Source organism: Leguminivora glycinivorella, chromosome 18, assembly GCF_023078275.1.
Source record: "Leguminivora glycinivorella isolate SPB_JAAS2020 chromosome 18, LegGlyc_1.1, whole genome shotgun sequence".
Lineage (NCBI taxonomy): Eukaryota > Metazoa > Arthropoda > Insecta > Lepidoptera > Tortricidae > Leguminivora > Leguminivora glycinivorella.
In genome coordinates this window covers 12,995,414-13,016,197 of record NC_062988.1, presented here as the reverse complement: position 1 = coordinate 13,016,197, position 20,784 = coordinate 12,995,414, and the positions used below count along the sequence as shown (strand labels likewise).

The 20,784-nt window shown below is 41.2% G+C and overlaps 1 protein-coding gene across 1 annotated transcript in view; it reads left to right on the top strand.

Moving 5' to 3' along the window:
* LOC125236150 (phospholipid-transporting ATPase ABCA1-like) overlaps positions 1–20,784 on the top strand; it is a 58,693-nt gene that overhangs the window by 13,772 nt on the left and 24,137 nt on the right. Inside the window, 11 exon segments of the mRNA XM_048142849.1 lie at positions 828–837; positions 1,230–1,426; positions 2,433–2,594; positions 6,713–6,824; positions 8,179–8,417; positions 15,840–15,997; positions 17,573–17,717; positions 18,341–18,484; positions 18,817–18,922; positions 19,687–19,829; positions 20,534–20,737. Of these exon segments, the coding sequence (XP_047998806.1) occupies positions 828–837; positions 1,230–1,426; positions 2,433–2,594; positions 6,713–6,824; positions 8,179–8,417; positions 15,840–15,997; positions 17,573–17,717; positions 18,341–18,484; positions 18,817–18,922; positions 19,687–19,829; positions 20,534–20,737 (1,620 nt within the window).

Below are 20,784 nucleotides of genomic sequence, written 5' to 3'. Positions count from 1 at the left end.
TCAGAGTATCGTCAACGTGACTAAGATATACGGCGAACGCTCGCGAAGACCAAAAGTAGCCTTGGGCAATGTGTCTATAGAACTGCATTAAGGGACAAGACACTACTCTGCTGGGGCATAATGGTGCTGGCAAGACTACATTTACGTAAGTAATACTAGTTTAAAATGACCTACAATAGAATAAGCAGCGAGGAAGCCAGAGTATCGTCAGCGTGACTAAGATATACGGCTAACGCTGGCGAAGACCAAAAGTAGCGCTGGGCAATGTGTCTATAGAACTGCATAAGGGACAAGTTGCTACTCTGCTGGGGCATAATGGTGCTGGCAAGACTACACTTACGTAAGTAATACCAAAGACATATGTAACGTATAGACAGATGAAGTCTAAGAAAAAAACCGTACCTCAAAACCATACAGAAAAAGGTACGGTGACCTAGATGGCGATACGCCTTTTGGGGGACGCTTGGCGAGATGGCGCTAATATTCATATTTGACATTTTAACACATATCCAGATAAGAATATGGGTCAAATTGTCAAAACTGAGGTTCAAAAGTTTTAAACTTGTGTCGAGAGATGGCAGTCTATTGCACTGTGATTACACATTTTACTTTGACAGTAACTCTCTATAATACTCGATCCTCTTTGGTAATATCAAGCGATCAGTCTTTTATTTACTTTATCTTTCTGAAAAATTTTCAACATAATGTGGCTTAATCTACCTAAAAACCTAAAAAAAAGCAAATAGTCCAGTAAATTCTCTTACAATTTTTTACTTGTATCACAATATGTCTATGATTTAAACGATTGCGGTGCAATTTTCGATCAGGAGGTGGCGGGTTCGAACCCCGGCTCGTACCAATGAGTTTTTCGGAACTTATATGCGAAATGTCATTTGATATTTGCCAGTCGCTTTTCGGTGAAGGAAAACATCGTGAGAAAACCGGACTAATTCCAATAAGGCCTAGTTACCCTTCGGGTTGGAAGGTCAGATGGCAGTCGCTTTTGTAAAACTAGTGCCTACGCCAAATATTGGAATTAGTTGTCACAGCAGACCCCAGGCTCCCATGAGCCGTGGCAAATGCCGGGATAACGCAAGGAGAATGATGTCTATGATTTAAAGCAATCACTGCATCAAATTAACGTTAGACTGACACATACTAGTTACAATTCGAATGAAGTAGTTATATCCTAGTCATGAAATAACAACTAGGTATATAAATCTTTCCAGAAACATCCTCACGGGCATGCTAAAGCCGACCAAAGGGCACGTGACCATCCGATCCGAGCTAGAGGCGGGACCCGTTTCGGGGTCTGTCCTCAACGGGACGTACTGTTTCCGTGCCTCTCAGCGAGAGAACACATCTCTTTGTACGCACAACTGAAGACTGGTAAACCACTGAGAGAAGTCCAGGATGAAATAAACAGGTAAAGTGATAGATTTTCCAACAGTCAAAGATTTTCCAAGTCTTATCTTATTTTATCTAAGTTGTAGAAAATGTAATTACCGAATTTAAATGTTTCCGCGTTTGTGTATTGCAAGAAATGCAAAGTGATGTTGGAATAGGGAACTTGACCGTAGTAAAAATAAAATATTTTTCACCACACCAACTGGAAAAGGCTTTCTTTGCTATTCGAAAACAGATAGCAAAATTGCATTTTATCCACAAGGGGGCAAAGTAATTTCATACAAAGTTTAACTCAATGTCTAAGGCACTGGTCCCTCCGCGAGCTAGTAAGCTATGAGCTATCGGCTACAAAAACGAACAAAAGATAAGCACCCCCGTGCAAATAAAAGAGACACGGCGATTTTGATAGCTCACCGCTGGGCGAGTAACTATAAACATCGCCATGTCTCTTTTATTTACACGGGAGTGATTATCTTTTGTTCGTTTTTATAGCCGATAGCTCATAGCTTACTAGCTCGCGATGGGACCAGTGCCTTAATCTGGCAGATTTTACCTGTAAATGATGATTTTGAATCATAAATATTGAATAAATTCGCAACGCAACGCTCGCTCAAGATTCCACTTTTTGAACCACTCGCTACGCTCGCGGTTCAATATTGGAATCTTTCGCTTGCTCGGGTATCAATATTGGCACGTGCGGTTAAACAACTACTTTGCCCCCTTGTAAAACAAATAACTATTATACCATGCACGAAATAAAGCATCAGATAATTAGAAGAAAAACATGGACAGAAGTTATTTTTAAATCCAATTTCTGTTTAATAAGTCAGGTAGAAATATATAAAGTAACTTAGTTGACAGTGACGTCACTCAATTCGATTTCATATAAATTCCATATTAGCGCAAGTCGTTCAAATTCGTTTTGACAGTTCTTAAAAAGAAGCTGATCTGACTAGGAGGCAAATAGCCTATTCATCTTGTTTCATTCACATAGAATGAGAGCCTAAAAGTGTTTGTCATTGCAGCATGCTCCAAGTCCTATCCCTGGGTCCTCACGCCGACCACCCAGCGAGCAAGTTGTCTGGTGGAACGCGACGGCGTCTATGTGTGGCTTTGGCGTTCGTCGGACAACCGGATTTGGTGTCGCTGGACGAACCAGCCGCTGGGGTTGACCCTGCTGCTAGGAGGTAAGCGACACAAGTGACTATATACCTCTGCCACACTATGCTCCTCGCGCTGCCGCGATGTTGCCCTCATCGGCCACAAACTGCCCTACTCGCGCGATGAATCGCACTAGGTTGTTGCCGGCCCTTTGACTCGCGCCAAAAAACCGACAAAACAGGGAGCGGTGGGCATGACGAGGAGCATGACGAGCGGCATGACGAGTAGCGCGGCCACACTATGCCTCTGCCTACTTCTCACGACGCTCGTCGAATGTGTGGCAGAGGTAATACAGGTGAAATGGGAGAGTACCTATGATTATGGGGCTGCTAGAGGGTAAGAAACACCATCCAGCTAGCAAGTTGTCTGGCGGTATTAGGCGTCTGTATGTGACGTTGGCGTTCGTAGGACAACCGGACGAACCAGCGGCTGGGGTTGATCCTGCTTCGAGAAGATAAGACTGAACATGTGTGGTCACGGTAGTTTTACTTAGTAGGTACAATATGCTTCTGAGAAATGTCAGACAAATATACTCAGTATTCACATCTGTATTCCCAAACACATTTCAATCGCCTCCACCGCAATTGAACCCATATCCCACAGTCGACTTCTACGACACCCACTGGAAGGAAGGCGTTGGAGAAATTAGAAACTTTCACAGAAAGTTAAAATCAAATCTAATCACACCCAAATGTTTTCTAAATTGCCTGCTATTATAATTTACAACCCCGTATATGTAATAATAATTTGACGACCGATCTGGCCTAGCGCGTAGTCCTGCCTGCTGTAACTAAACCTCCGCTCACCTTACTTATTTACTTACTTGACTAACCAACAGTATAGCTAACCCCCCTTTAAATATACCCCATAAATTTGGCCTTCGTCATCGTCTAGTGCGAGTATGTAGAACCCTTCGATGTGAACCGCGATAACCCAGATCCTTTAATGAGTAACGACTATATTTTGAACTCTAGTTATTTTTTTTTAGTTTGTAAATATAAATAACCTGTTGTTAGAATATACTATAAATTGAAACGTTACAGAAAATAGGAAGTTATAATAAGAATAATGATGTAATGTAAATATTTTGGGTTTTTGAACTAGTTTATTGCAGCACTTGTGATATGAATATTTAAAATATTTTTGTAATCATCCGCTACGCCTTATTAGTGGTCCCGGCTTGGGCAAGGGCTTGCGATACGGTATGGGACCCCTGACCTGATCAAACCACTTTATCAGGATCCTAAGCAAGTAAGCCTGAAGGGCTATCTATCTATGAACTAACCCCCCTTTTGTTTTGTTTGTACTTCCCTAGCTAAACCCCCTTTCCCCAATACTGCTAATAGACCATAACTTCTCGATCCTTCTAATGTTTCAACGAAACACCGAGTAGTCGCTAACTTTTACGAGAACTAAGTAAGTCTACTAACTTTTTTAAGCTTTTGACTTTCCATCAGTGGACGGCGCTCGCATGCCACTGGACCCTATAACAAACAATCCTTTTATTCCAAAGACAGTTTGTTTCCCTAGCCAATTTGATAGAATTTACCTTGAATAACCAGTTAGCAACACTTAGCGTTCCGCAGCTACACCGAGAGATCAGAAATTGCTACCACAATTATTAATTACACTCAGATAAATTAAGTATTAAAAGATTTTATGAATTACCAGTTTACCACATATTTTAAGATAGTAAACACCACATTTAAAGTCCATTTAATCCATAGAAATACACGCCTATCAATTATACTTCAAGACCAATCGTAAAACAACCCTAATTTCATAGAAATAGTGTGTGACGTTACCCTAATCCTATCTATTTCCCTACTCTAGCATATCTGAACCACAGATCATCACTTACCATAGATCTTGAGTTCAGAATATGCACAAGTGTATCCCTACTAGAACTGTACAGTTCAGCCAGCGAAGCTGAGATAGGCAACCTATAGGCTTGTGTTCTGATCCCCCCCTCTGCGTCCGCAGACTAGGTAGCAGAGAGTAGACCGCCCTATCTGTGTATATATCCAGTATTCTAGGGCACTCCAACACCAGTCACTTGAGGAGACCCAGCTGCGATCAAAACTTTGTCGTTTAGGTATGGATCAATCACAACTGAAATTCCCCAGCAACCAGCACCATCGTGACCCAGAGCACCGAGTAAATAAATATATATAATACAAGACCTAGCCTCAATTACTGCTGACTTCAGTGAGCAAGGATTACTCCTAATGTCTTTCTTCAATCGCGAAAGTCCTCACTTCCATCTAGCAGCTGGACCTTGAGACCAGGGAGGAATGTTCGCCTTTTGTAAGTATAAAAAAGACGCCAAGCCTCCTCAGACTTGGAACAAAAGACTCCTAATCGCTCCTTTTTGGCACCGTTAGGTAAGAAGCGCTTAGTCGGGCAAACTGTCTGCCCAAGCAATGACTTGGCTTAGTAAAATAGCAAAATATCCCCACAGAAAACTAAATTCAATTTTACTAACACAACTCTTTGTAAAATCACATAAATAAACCGACAAGTGAAATTTCCTTTAATTACTATGATCTGGGCTTAACTTTACAAGAATCACTTCCTATAAAATCAAACACAGACGCTTTCCCAAATCTCAGCCATACATCGACCCAGTCTTTGTATTGCTTAATGACACTTAGGAAATCACAGCGTAGAAACTTCACTATACACGTTAAACTACAAATAACTCTGCACTTAATTAAAATGTAACACTACACTATAAATAGAACACTAAAATAACCCCAACTGACAGTAAAGTAATTCCACTACAAGCCTAAGTTCAACTGTACAAAGATATTGTCTTCGCACAACCAAACAGAGACACAATTTCAAAGTTTACAATCACTTAGAATAATTTCCAAGTAAGTACAAACAGAGAAACAATAGCAGAATAACTTCACTCACCAGTATAATACACGATAGCCAGGGACACTGTTAGTCTCGTTGATATTTGAAGAATGACCTGTGACGGCCTGCCCCGGCCCTTTTATAGTATCTATCTCCGACTTAACTCCGACATCCGACATCCGACCTATCTCCGACTTATCTCCGACCTATCTCCGACATCCGACCTAAGTCCGACCTATCTCCGACCTTTCTCCGACTTATCTCCGACATCCGACCTATCTCCGACGTATCTCCGACATCCGACGTATCTCCGACCTCCGACCTAAGTCCGACCTATCTCCGACCTTTCTCCGACTTATCTCCGACCTATCTCCGACATCCGACCTAAGTCCGACCTATCTCCGACCTTTCTCCGACTTATCTCCGACATCCGACCTATCTCCGACCTATCTCCGACATCCGACCTATCTCCGACCTATCTCCGACGTATCTCCGACATCCGACCTAACTCCGACCAGACGGCTATTAAACCGCGTACTTTGTTTACTAAGCCATGCGCCCTACGCATTAAAGTTCATGTTCTCTCAGCAAACGAATGTTTACCTATCAGTAGTAACATCTGCATGAATGCACGTGTTTTAGAGTGAGATGGAGATATCTTTTGTTGATTCCTAGTACGTAATGAAACATTTTATATTGTGGTAAATATAAATATGCTAATATTACTTTATCAAAGGGTTTTAACCAGTTTCATGAATCAAACCTGTGGCATAATATCAAATTTCTTTCTAAAAATTACATCAAATATTGCATTCTAAATATATTTTCCAAGGAATATGTTCAAAACTAACCTATACCAATTTTCCTGACCTGTATTTGAACCCAAGATGTAATATTGGAACGCTACTCAGTTGACAGCTGTCAGTGTCAGCATTCCGTCCATGTGAACGTAGCTTGTTGGTAAATAAACTTTCCCAACCTGTTTTGCATCAAATAATAGTGAATTTTATGTGAGATAATATGATAAGACATGTGGACAAGTACCACAGTGAATTAATTAAAATATCCAGTGAAATAACGTTGGATGAATGCTTTCCAAGGGTCGAGCAAAGAAGTCTCCAGTTGCCTTGACAATGTAAGTATTATTTAGGAAAAAAAAACAAGAATAAGACCACGAATCAAATGCTTGTTCTGTCACACTGCTAAGCCGCGGGTTCGGTCAATCTGTATAAATAAAAATATCCTATAATATTCATACTTATTTATTATTTATTTGACACAGGGATATCTGGTCGATGATCCTGAAGCTGAAGGAGGACAGGACCGTCCTGCTTACCACACACCACCTGGACGAGGCGGAGTTCCTGAGCGACCAGGTCGTCATCATGCATAAGGTAACAAATCACTTAATTACTAATATTATAGTTGTTTGTGACGGCCCGGCCACGACATTGGTCTAAGCGCGACAGCGGAGAGCGGCAGCCTTACGTGCGAATGAAAAGTCCCATTGCTGTGTCTCGCTCCAATGTATGGCCGCCGCTTACCGCTGTCGCGTTTAGACCAATGTCGTGGCCGGGCCGTAAGTCCATTGAGGAGAACTTTGTTATCTTTCGACTGCCCAAGGTAAAGCAGAAACGCATCGCAAATACAACGTCTTTATGCAATGGCTACGTATTTGCGGTGCTGTAGAAAGTTTAGTTCCACGGAGGCCGTAGACACTGAAACTTAAAAAAAAATGAATTTATATAATTTGCTCCGCTGTGGCTCCACTCGTAACCAAAACTTCCCTTATCCTTTGCTCAATACATTGGACCCATCCAGCGAGAACGCGGCCAGTCTTAGGCCGTTTTCACATTATCCGATCCGATATCGGATGTAGGAAGGATGTAAAATGTAAGATTTATGCGCTTCCAGGTCTTTATTTATGTATTTGATAGATCATTATTACTAAAAAACTATATAAAACGCAAAAATTGCGGATTTAATCCAGATGGCACTATCCTACGACAGTTTTTGTCCGAGGCACCATCGAACTGCCGATATCGGCAGGACGCTTCCGACATTTTTGGCATGCCGGACCCCCCGCCAGCTGTCGGCCGATAATATTTGTATGTGTGCGTATATAATGTAGGTATACGTTTGTAGTAGTGTGCGTGACAAAAATGGCGTCTATTAAACAGTTGTTAATGATGAATTTCTGTTGAAAAAAAAAAAGATTGGTATTCATCGGTCCGAATTGCGAATACTATTTTTTCATCTTTTTGTAGATATAGTTAAATGTAAAATTATTTATTTTAGCTGCCACTCTTGAGTATTTTTATGATCTAAATTTTACAATAAAATATTTGAAATGTAGTGCGTATAATTATTAAATATAAAAAAATTAAAAATATTTTTTGATACAAAATCATACTTCATTGATTTGGAACAATGCGTTTTATCGGACCGACATCCGACACTATCGGAAGCGTTTATCGGGTGTAGGATGTCGGTCCGACACCCGATATCGGATCGGATAATGTGAAAACGGCCTTACGGCCCGTCCACGACTTTTGTCTAAGCGCGACAGCGGTGAGCGGCGGCCATACATTGGAGCGAGACACAGCGATGGGACTTTTCATTCGCACGTATGGCTGCCGCTCACCGCTGTCGCGCTTAGACCAATGTCGTGGCTGGGCCGTTACATCGTCCTCTTAAAATGGGTTTTAATTTAACTTTAATTTGTACTAAAATTGTTACTGTTATCAGGGTCAAATCCACACCATGGGCTCCCCAATCGAGATCAAACGCAGCCTTGGCAACGGGTACAAGTTAACTGTCACCTACCCCCACGACGAAGAATGGAGGGAAGAAGATTTGGAAGAGAAGACCAAAATGCTGCTAGCTGCCGTGAGAGATGTGGTCAAGAACGCACAAATTGTGGATGTAGACGGACTGGAGGTGGAAATAGTGCTGCCGTTCTTTGATGCCAATGGGTTGAATAATGAGTAAGTATCTTTTCTCCTCCCTAGCTCGGAAACACTTGTTTTGTCCTTTAATAGCAGCGGGTAAAAACGCATTTTATACACTAGTGAATAAAGTAATTTGACCTTGAATATAGTCAAATTAAATGTTTTAAAATTGATAAAAGTAGGTTTTTTTTTTTTTTTAATTTATTGAATAATAAACGAAAAATTACACATTCTTACACAAGACCCATCGTTGGCAAAACCTTGAAGAGGTTTGTGTGCCGATGGGGAGTTCAGTATATCTATATAATATAAAGCTACAACCCGACTGACATTTTTCAAAAAATAGGCAGAAGGGGGATTTGAAGGTGGCAGTGTTTGGTGTGGTCGTATAGAGTTTGGTCCTGCGACCCCGGATAGATCAGACCGTCGGTCTACCAGTTCCGGGTAAAAAAATGTTGGACGGCCTGGCCAAACGGCTGGAGTTAGCCGGGGAGTGTTCGACCAAATGTCATAGAGGACCTTGGGCAGTTTTTGACGCCGCCATTTTTTTTTCAAAATGGCCGACTTTTTTTTTGCTGATTTTTCAAGTTTGTCGTAGAGAGCTCAAATTTTGGTCATAGAATCTCCAGGTGGCCTTGATTCGAATGAAATAAAAAAAAATTGAAAAATGCTACAAGTGTGGGAAAACTGGCCACTTTTATTTTGTATGGAAACTTTTAAACCGTAAGAGATAGCCGGGGGGTGCTCGACCAAATGTCATACAGGTATCCGAGTAGAAAAAAGTTGCATTAAAAAAAAATTCAAAATGGCCGACTTTTTTTTTTGAAAAATTTCAAAATGGGTCTAGCGCGCTGAGATTTGGCACACGGCTGGAAGGTCGCCCCAAGATTTATATTCAAAAAGAAAATTTTGAAAAATTCAAAATGGCGGCCTTTGAGGGCCAATTGAAATTTGAATGGAGGTTTTTCTTTTAATTACCATAGCTCCGTAACGGTACAAAGAAGTGAAAAGTGCTCAAACAAATGTTATACAGTCACCCGAGGTCCATCGAATGGCATTAAAAAAAAATCAAAATGGCCGACTTTTTTTTTTGAAAAATTTCAAAATGGTCCGAGCGCGCTGAAATTTTGCTCACGGGTGGACAGCCACCCCAAGATTAGTATACAAAAAGAAAATTTTGAAAAATTCAAAATGGCGCCCTTTGAAAGCCAATTGAAATTTGTATGGAGGTCCTTTTTTTAAATCCCCATAGCTCCGTAACGGTAGGGAAAAGGTTAATAGTGCTTGAACTAATGTTGTACAGTTATCTGAGGTCCATCGAATGGCATTTACAAAATTTCAAAATGGCCGACTTTGAAATTTTTTTTTTTTATTTTCGGTCCGAGCGCGTTCAAATTTGGCACGTGGTAAGAACGGGGGCCAAAAATAGAAATGAGAAAAAAAAATTTGGAAAAGTCAAAAACGGTGGCGAGAGGGGACAAAGTCAAATTTCCCTACCAGTTTGTATGGAGGTTTTTTTTTTAAATCCCCATAGCTCCGTAACGGTAGGACAAAGGTTAATAGTGCTTAAACTAATGTTGTACAGTTATCTGAGGTCCATCGAATGGCATTTACAAAATTCCAAAATGGCCGACTTTGAAATTTTTTTTTTTATTTTCGGTCCGAGCGCGTTCAAATTTGGCACGTGGTAAGAGCGGGGGCCAAAAATAGAAATGAGAAAAAAAAAATTTTGGAAAAGTCAAAAACGGCGGCGAGAGGGGACAAAGTCAAATTTCCCTACCAGCCTGAGGGAGCGTTCTACAGCCCGACGGTCATTGCTCCGGTCCAAGTTCCGAGCTGCGTACAGACAGTGCTCCCAAGCAAGAAAATATAAGTAAAAGTGTCTAAAAAGCGACGCGGCGGGCCGGAGGCCGCAGGCCGGAGGTCCAACTTCCCTACAAATCCTACAATCCCCACAGTAACTACGCGGAGGGCCGAAGGCCCGGAGCGTGTCTGACAGGCTCCCAAGTACGCGAAGGCCGCAGGCCGAGCTGCGGGCAGAATGCTCCCAAGCACGCGAAGGCCGCAGGCCGAGCTGCGTGCAGACTGTGCTCCCAAGAAAACAATAACAAAAAGTATCTAAATAAGCCAAGCGGCGGGCCAAAGGCCCGACGCGGAGCTTCGAAATCCAGCGAAGGCCGAAGGCCGAGCTCCGCGTAGGGCCGAAGGCCCGGAGCGTCCCTGATCGGCTCGCCGGCGGACCGGGAAGTTGGAGCTTAAACACGACCCAATAGTAAAAGTGTATTAGAGAAGCGAAACGACGGGCCGGAGGCCGCAGGCCGCAGGCCAGTCGTGAGCTTCTCAAGACACTTTTACTATTGGGTCATGTTTAAGCTCCAACTTCCCTACACCCCCACAGTAACTACGCGGAGGGCCGAAGGCCCGGAGCGTGTCTGAGAGGCTCCCAAGCACGCGAAGGCCGTAGGCCGAGCTGCGGGCAGAGTGCTCCCAAGCACGCGAAGGCCGCAGGCCGAGCTGCGTACAGACTGTGCTCCCAAGCAAAACAATAACAAAAAGCATCTTAACAAGCGAAGCGGCGGGCCGAAGGCCCGACGCGGAGCTTCGAAACCCAGCGAAGGCCGAAGGCCGAGCTCCGCGTAGGGCCGAAGGCCCGGAGCGTCCCTGATCGACTCGCCGGCGGACCGGGAAGTTGGAGCTTAAACACGACCCAATAGTAAAAGTGTCTTAGAGAAGCGAAACGACGGGCCGGAGGCCGCAGGCCGCAGGCCCGTCGTGAGCTTCTCAAGACACTTTTACTATTGGGTCGTGTTTAAGCTCCAACTTACCCACAACCCCCACAGTAACTACGCGGAGGGCCGAAGGCCCGGAGCGTGTCTGAGAGACTCCCAAGCACGCGAAGGCCGCAGGCCGAGCTGCGGGCCGAGCGCTCCCAAGCACGCGAAGGCCGCAGGCCGAGCTGCGTACAGACTGTGCTCCCAAGCAAAACAATAACAAAAAGTATCTTAACAAGCGAAGCAGCGGGCCGAAGGCCCGACGCGGAGCTTCGGAACCCAGCGAAGGCCGAAGGCCGAGCTCCGCGTAGGGCCGAAGGCCCGGAGCGTCCCTGATCGACTCGCCGGCGGTCTGGGAAGTTGGAGCTTAAACACGACCCAATAGTAAAAGTATCTTAGAGAAGCGAAACGACGGGCCGGAGGCCGCAGGCCGCAGGCCCGTCGTGAGCTTCTCAAGACACTTTTACTATTGGGTCGTGTTTAAGCTCCAACTTCCCTACAACCCCCACAGTAACTACGCGGAGGGCCGAAGGCCCGGAGCGTGTCTGACAGGCTCCCAAGCACGCGAGGCCGCAGGCCGAGCTGCGGGCAGAGAGTGCTCCCAAGCACGCAAAGGCTAAAGCAAAAAAGCAAACAAGCATAGCTCAAAAACAAAAAGCATAAGCATAACTCAAAAACAAAAAGCAAAAGCAAAAGCAAAAAACAAAAAGCAAAAGCAAAAACAAAAAACAAAAAAGAACACCGCGGGGCCCTCGGGCCCCGCGCACCTTTAAAAAACTAGTTACTTAACTATATCTATACCTAAGTTTTGAATACTAGTTAGGATTCTTAGTACATATAGCTTAAGTCGTTAGATTGTAACAAATGCATTTTAATACATTTTTTAATATTTTTTCCATTAAGATACTTAAGTCTTACGTCCTCTGGCATCTCATTAAGTATTTTTGGTAGAATATATGTATACAACCTAGTGCCGTATACGTTATTATATTTGGGTATACAATATTTGTTTTGTCTCTGCAAAGTTCTTAATTTTATACATCTATTTTTTACTTTTATATTATTAACATGATGATATTCTTCCGTTAGTACAGCTAGTTTAAATTTTTTTTGAATTGGGAGTATATTACAGTATTTGAACAATTGAGCATAGTCTGTTTCATATTTCTTTTTTACATGTCTAGGTACCAGTAACTTCAATAATCTTATTTGTAAGTTATATATTTTTTCTACATAGGTTTTATAGGTTCGACCGTAACTACTCAGAGCGTAACCGATCACAGAGTCAGCAAGGGCTAAGTATAGCATACGTAGTGTTTTGTATGGTAATTTGTACCTCAAGGTTGACATTTTACATAAAATTGCTCTTAGTTTATCGCACACATAATTAATATGTGGCCCCCAATTGAATCTGTGGTCGATTATAAGCCCCAGGTACATGTGTTCTGTGACCGCTTCTATTTTTATACAATTACATGCTGTGGTATTAAGTTGGTGCAGACAGTTATGTTGGTGTGCAATCACATTAATATCATGAGTAGTTTTATTGTGAGCTGAACGAATATGCATTATTTTTGTTTTCTGCGCGTTAATTAGCACACAGTGAATCCAGTAACAAAGATGATTTACTACCACCTGTGGAACTACTGGAATCAGTGATAAACGCATTGTTTGCGTTGTAGTTTCCTCGCTATAGTGAGGGGAAAAGTTTTGTGTTACACTCGGGTCCAAATGTATTTTACTTCTCGTGTGTTAAAAAAACTCGCAAGTTCAGGATTACATTCTCTAACCACTCGCTTCGCTCGTGGTTCACCTATAGCATCCTTTCGCTTGCTCGTTTTTCAATTCCACACTCGGCGTTAAATACAACTTTGCCCCCTTGTAGATATAACAAATAACTATTTCTCCTGCTAAAGTTGGTAAGTTATGACTGTAATTTATCTATACCAAGAATCTAGGAAGGTTTGGAAGAAAAGATCAAAAGACTACTAGCTCCAGTCAGGGATGTATTAAAGAATGCACATTGCACAGTTTGTAGATGTAGATGGACTGGAGGTGACAATCGTGCTGCCATTCTGAGAGAAGCGCTGGTGGCCTAGCGGTAAGAGCGTGCGACTTTCGATCTGGAGGTCGCGGGTTCGAACCCGGCTCGTACCAATGAGTTTTTCTGAACTTATGTGCGAAATGTCATTTGATATTTGCCAGTAGATTATCGGTGAAGGAAAACATCGTGAGGAAACCGGACTAATTCCAATAAGGCCTAGTTACCCTTCGGGTTGGAAGTTCAGATGGCAGTCGCTTTCGTAAAAACCAGTGCCTACGCCAAATCTTGGGATTAGTTGTCAAAGCGGACCCCAGGTTCCCATGAGCCGTGGCAAATGTCGGGATAACGCAAGGAGGATGATGGGTTGAATAATGAGTAAGTATTTTTTTCTCTCATGCTCAGTGAGTCATTGTTGCTCTAGCCGATGGGGTAGTAATATGGAAGAGGACATAGAGAAGAGAAGGCCAAAATAATGCTAGCTGCTGGGAGGTATGTGCTCAAGAACGTAGATCTTTAATGCTAATGAATTAAGGGGCTGACAACACCCAATTCCGCAAAATTGATGTTACTTGGGCAGTTTTTTAAGACAAAGTTTTAGCAAATACTATATAAACTCTAGAGTTAATACGTGCAGCTTCTGACGTTTCCCATACAATGGAGCGGCAACAATTTTACTAGCACCATCTAGCGGTACGAGTTGTTCAAAGTAGTTTGTCAGACTTTTATTTTAGTAAATTAAAATAGAAAATGCGATTACTTGATCTACTTTAACATTTTTAGACGGAATAAAACAAAAAAATAAGAATGTGTGACTTTTTTTAATTTTATACTGTATGAACTAAACTATTTTGATCAACTCATGCCGCTACGGGCGCTAGTATCGCATGTTGCCAACTTTGGCACCAAGCTGCACGTATTAACTCGTAGAGTTTACATAGTATTTGGTTTTAGTAAGGCAAGTAAATTGTATGTTATTATTCATTATATTTCAACGAACATAGCCGTACTCTATACACGATTTAATGAAATCGGCTCGATAGAAAAAAATTGCAAAGATTGGTCTCGAGTTCGTCATTAAACGGAATAAGTGAATAATTGAATGACATAGAAATGTCATTCAATTATTCACTTAGTTGTATTTAATTAATATTACAATAACAAAAATATACATACCTAAAACACTAACGAAATATTTTGCACAAATAATGCATCTTTCTATTTTATTTGAATATTTTTTCCGTACTTTTCGTACCTAGCCGCCCTGTTTTAGTGACATCGCGCTCTCACTTACTCCCATACGAATAGACAGTGTACGCTAGCGTCAAGGCCATTAGGTGTTGTCAGCGTCATGAAGTAAGTCCACTTTGTATCACCGCATCGCTTATCATAGAGGTGTGAGATGAACGCTTATCTTGAAATGTCACTAAGATTGAAGAGTAATTTCTTCGCTTGAACGCTCGGCTGTTGAATGAACTCGGATCGGCTTCGGATCGAAAATAGTGTGAAAACGCTCTAAGGGTTGTTCCAAACTTATCCGACTGTGATCCGAGTGAAGCGAAAGTTCAAAGCATAAGTTTCAGTACGACCGAAAGGTTCAGCAGATTTTATTCCTAATTAAATAAATAAATAAATAAAATAAAAACCGGCCAAGAGCGTGTCGGGCCACGCTCAGTGTAGGGTTCCGTAGTTTTCCGTATTTTTCTCAAAAACTACTGAACGTATCAAGTTGAAAACAATTTTTCTAGAAAGTCTTTATAAAGTTCTACTTTTGTGATTTTTTTCATATTTTTTAAACATACGGTTCAAAAGTTAGAGGGGGGGGGACGCACTTTTTTTTCCTTTAGGAGCGATTATTTCCGAAAATACTAATATTATCAAAAAACCATCTTAGTAAACCCTTATTCATTTTTAAATACCTATCCAACAATATATCACACGTTGGGGTTGGAATGAAAAAAAATATCAGCCCCCACTTTACATGTAGGGGGGGTACCCTAATAAAACATTTTTTTCCATTTTTTATTTCTGCACTTTGTCGGCGTGATTGAAATACATATTGGTACCAAATTTCAGCTTTCTAGTGCTAACGGTTACTGAGATTATCCGCGGACGGACGGACGGACGGACGGACGGACGGACGGACGGACGGACGGACGGACGGACGGACAGACAGACATGGCGAAACTATAAGGGTTCCTAGTTGACTACGGAACCCTAAAAAGCCGTTTATTTCTCACCAGAATAATTAACATTATAACGAATGAATGAATGAAAGTTTATTCACAAGAACACTGATTAGTAACTAAGTAAGGTAAGTTCAGGAGTCTTTTTCCTGAGTGAGAACCCCTTTTTATAGGGTATAGGCCTCCTCCAAGGATCTCCAGAGCCCTATTCCTAATTACCTAAGACAAAATACACATAAGCAGAGATCGGACAACTAGGCGTCATTCTAACAACATAAGGTTCATTATTCCGAAAATGTCATACAAATGACGCCCAACTGTCCGATCTCTGCTTATAAGCCTCACAATAACTACGCCCAACTACGAAACAGTTTCTTAGCGAATGCAGAAAATCGTATTTCAATTGTTTTCGTCGAATTAGTTCCGTCACTAGTTCTTAAACGTACTAATATTGTTCCAGCTTCCTCAAAGTGTGCACCACACTGGAGGCCCGGCAGCATGAGCTGGGTTTTGCAGCCTTCGCTATGGATTGTAGCTCGCTCGAGCAAGTCTTCTTCAACATCACACCGCAGCCCGACGCCAAGTTTGACTACCCCGCCAAATCTACTGATTCTGGAGGTATGTCATTGAGTTCTGGCAACCTTACTGACCAACAAGAACAACGCTGTAAGGTTTTTTTAGTTTTTTACTGACTTGTAATCTATTGCCTACGCAAAAGGCTACTAGACTTATATCGAATTTGGCACAATCAATGATTATCTTGTGTAGTATTCTAGTATTTGACATGTGATTCAAATGTGTGTATTTTTTTATTTTTTTTTGCTACCAAAATCGCTGTCGCGATGTAGTGGCGTCATCGAAACCGAACTTACTTCATGTCAAAACAATCACTGACATAATTAACTTTATGCCTCATACTTAAAAGTCAGAAAATGTTGTTTTTGAGTAGAATGTGTTGATGCACACAATATAATCTATAGATTAACATGACTGTGCTGTTTTCGCCTGATTACGTAATAGTACATTGTGCAACAAGGGAGGTAAGGGGGTCATTAAATACGAGTGTCCTGATATATTCACGACAGCCGCAGGCTGGAGTGAATATAGACACGAGTATTTAATATCCTTACCTCCTGAGTTACACACAATGTTTTTCATCACATTTGAGAGAAAAATACAAAAAAAAAGTCATAAGGCAAAACCTTCAACGCAACGACGGCGCAAAGACCAGAAGTGTATCTTCATCTATATCAGATTATTTATATTAAATTCCATTGTTTTTGATAACAAACACTTTTTTAACGAAAACAAACACGAAAATCCTGCATATAAATTAAATGCAATGTTCAAAAAAGCATATAAATCGTATAATTGAACTAAATTATTATTCATTCATTCATTAATTTTGATCTGTTGTACTCTCCGTTGCTAGGCAACGGTGGGCGCCTCGCGCTGGCACGCGGTCAAGCGCGAGTCGAGAACATATTGTCAGTTTGTAAATTATAACGATTTATCTGAATTAAATTTACGAAATAAATGCAAAACACACTGAAATAATTCTAAAACATAAATAAAATGCATTTTTCATACCGTATACCTATTCCGTTCCGTTCTTTTATACCTAGCTTAATAGTCAAATTTTGGTTGTGCAACAAAAATCCTTGGCTGATTGAAACATCCTTTGCCTGAAGTATTGTACGGATTGTATTAATTTTTAAAACTAAATCCATTATTCCCTTGGGAATAAAATAGTACATTATGCTTCAGTACACGTAGCCGCAATGATACCTTTAAACAGCAAATGTGATGAAAAAGTAGGTATACTTTAAAAATATTTTTTGCTGTTTTTAAGTCATAATAAAATATGGTTATATTTTATTTCGGTTAATTCGACAGTACTTAATCATATAAGACAGACTTTAAAAAAGAGTCAAGTAGCCTATATTAGACCGTGAAATTTTAATATTTAGAAAACCAATATTTCAAGTCTTCAATGGATTCGGCTTGGTTCCGTCCTTGAAGTATATATATAACCTATCTATTTAATGACCTAAATATCCTTTACGTTCGTTCTTGTGCCAGGCTTCCACAGTTGCCCCATCAGACCTTAGAAGCAATAGAACCCGCTAGAATTTTTCCAGGGTCTTTACTAAGTTTTCACGCACGTGTATTAAAGAATAATGTAATTTTCAGACAGTCCGTCGAAGAGCGCGTCAAGCGCAAGCATCAAAACAGACCGAGCGCCGCTGGTTGACGCTTCAGGTAGCCTAACTGCTAGCGTCACAACTCAGATACGCGCCATGTTACGCGCGCGATGGCTGCATTACTCCAGGAACAGGTAACATGTCACACCAAATTAGACCGCCATTATAAAGAGCGGCAGCCATACGTGCGAATGGAAAGTCCCATCGCTGTGTCTAGCTGGGCCATTTTTTTCAAAGTGGTCCACCCCACTTTTTTGTAACATGGGTATTTTTTTACGCGATTAATACTCAGAATCGCGAGCTCTTTCGATCCTGATAGGAGAAAAAAATGTCCCAAAATTTCCATACATTTTTTCGAACCTTCCATTCCGTTACCGCCATACAAAATGTATGAAAAAATGGTAACGGAATGGGAAAAAATCTTGGGACACTTTTTTTCTCCTATTAGAATTGAAAGAGATCACGATTCTGAGTGGAAACCTCATAAAAATTTCCAAATCAAAAAAAAACTTTGAAAAAAATGGCTCAGCTCCAATGTATGGCCGCCGCTCACCGCTGTCGCGCTGAGACCTATGTCGTGGCCGGGCCGTTATGCGTCTAGTAAAAATACCTGGAGGGTTACCATGACGTGCTAAAGCCGTTCAGTTTAGGTTGAGAGAGAGGGACGGAGCTATGTAACTGTTATAGCTGTGTCCCTTTCTCGCAACCTAAACTGAACGTCTTTAGCACGTCATGGTAACCCCCCTATTCCCACCAGATGGCTGTTGTTCCTGCTACTAGTGCTGCCCTCTCTGTTTGTGGTGATCGCCATGGGTTTCTCCATGATCCGCCCGCCGGCAGACAACGAGGTTCCTCTGAGACTACATCCTGAGTTGTACCCTGGTGCTACACAGTTTCTAGTGTAAGTCGTCTAATTTATACATACATACAATCACGCCTGTGTTCCATGAAGGGGTAGGCAGAGCACATGAAACTACTCAGGTTTCAGTGCCACTTTTGGCAAAAAGGGGTTGAAAGAAAACGAAACTGTGACATTGCAGTGACAGGTTGCCAGCCTCTCGCCTACGCCACAATTTAACCCATATCCCACAGTCGCCTTCTACGACACCCACGGGAAGAAAGGGGGTGGTGAAATTCTTAACCCGTCACCACACGGGCAATCTAATTTATACGTAATCAAAGTTGTCGAAACTTGTAAGTCCAGGATATATATACTATGTACGTTTCTTCCAGACCGCACCCCGCGATGTATTCAAAGGACATGGATCCATCGTTTGTACAACGAGTATTGGACGAGCTACAGAGTCAGAAGGACAATACTAGGAATTGGTCCAGCCAGGTAAGAAACTTAATTACTTCTTTGTATAAATTCAAATATTGTAGATAAACAAGAAAAATAGTCTTAAATACTGTAACCTATTTAGGACACCGAGATGAGTTGTGACAACATCGATTTATCGAATAAATAATTGATTGATTGATTGATTTAAGCAAGCTCGCAACTGTAACTGACCTTAAAATCTATTATTAAGTAGTATTTTTTTGTATGTGGTTGTGGATACTTCTGCAGATTGTAATTTATTATCTCTCCCCCACCCCCCTCTCTCTCTCTCAACACTAGAGATGCACCGAATATTCGGTTTCTATTCGGTATCCGGCCTATTCGGCCCTTATTTTAATATCCGGCCGGATACCGGATATCCTATTTTTGATTGAATGATTTTGGAGTAAACAAATTAAATGTAAAAAAAACAGGTTACGCTTATAATACTCATAATCATAGCCCTTTATTATTAAAAAAAATAAACATTTAAACTAAAACGGACTCTGCGCGAAGTTCACTACGAAACAAGTCAAAACCTGCACGACGCGCCCGCTCCCTGCTTAAATTGTAGGTATTGTAGGTAAAATTCTGCTGTTCGAATATTGTTAGGCCGAATATTCGGTATCCGGTATCCGCCCAAACAACTATTCGCTGCATCTCTACTCTCAACCAACACGTACCTATATCACGAATTGGTTCATAAATTTTGTAAAAAATTACTCTTCTTATAAGAAATATTTACCGTTTATGCCATATAAATATTTAAAAAATTGTTCCAGGATTCGCCCGACTGTAGATGCGATATACGGCAAGTTTGCAACATAACCGAGAGACCGTCTCTTCCGGAAATGATGCTCGTACCGGATGCTGACACTCTTAATAATTGGCTCATCGATTCACAAGAGATATATATTGAGAAGCGGTAAGTCTTAAAAAAAAGAATAGATGAATACGGAATGAGGATCATTTCGCACATTATTTCAATGTACAAGAAGTGTTAGATTTAAGGTACCTCATTCTCGCTAACAGGATATTTATCTATGTATGAACAAAACATTCTTTATGAAAACTTTAACATCCTTACAGTAGCTATGCGAAAATCAGCTTTTACTCGATAACATCAGAAATAATCAATACTACAACCTGTTTTTATTGAATTCCGTTAACTTTAAGGGAAGGTTCTTTAGACCAAATACAATTAATTTCTCCAAGAAACTAGCATCTTAACTCTTACGGTTATCGAGTTATTAAAAGAATAAATATAATTACTGAACACGTGTGTGACAACATTTACCAATTCCTAATGTTATTTGTTTTTACATGTGCCGTCATGTTATTTGTTTTTACATGTGCCGTCAATCACTTGACACTAACTTGAATGTTATTCTTAATAATAAATTCATTTATTATGTATGAAAATGATGAAAAATTTTTTTTGCGAATTTGAACAAAACCTGGTGATTCCTGATAATGAACACGTGAGCTGAATGCCTATAACAGAAAGACTACAAAGTTAACATTTGCACATTGTACAGTCGTATGGTTTGCAAACCTTACTATTGCAAAAGCTGCTGAAACATTTTTTTGTAAGGTCGTGTTTTCTCTCACAAATCTACGCTCTTTCAGCTACGGCGGCTACTCATCAGCCCTACTAAACAACGTGAGCCACCTAGTGGCGTGGTACAACAACAAGGGCCACCACGCGTTGCCGAGTTTCGTGAACGGGCTGAACGCTGCCATTTTGCGCTCTGTGGCGGGCCCGCGGGCTGACATCGTTGCGTACACGCACCCGCTCAAGATATCGCATGAGCAGCTTAGCAAATCCACTTTGTAAGTAACAAATTTACTATACTATTCCCATACAGATGCTATATATG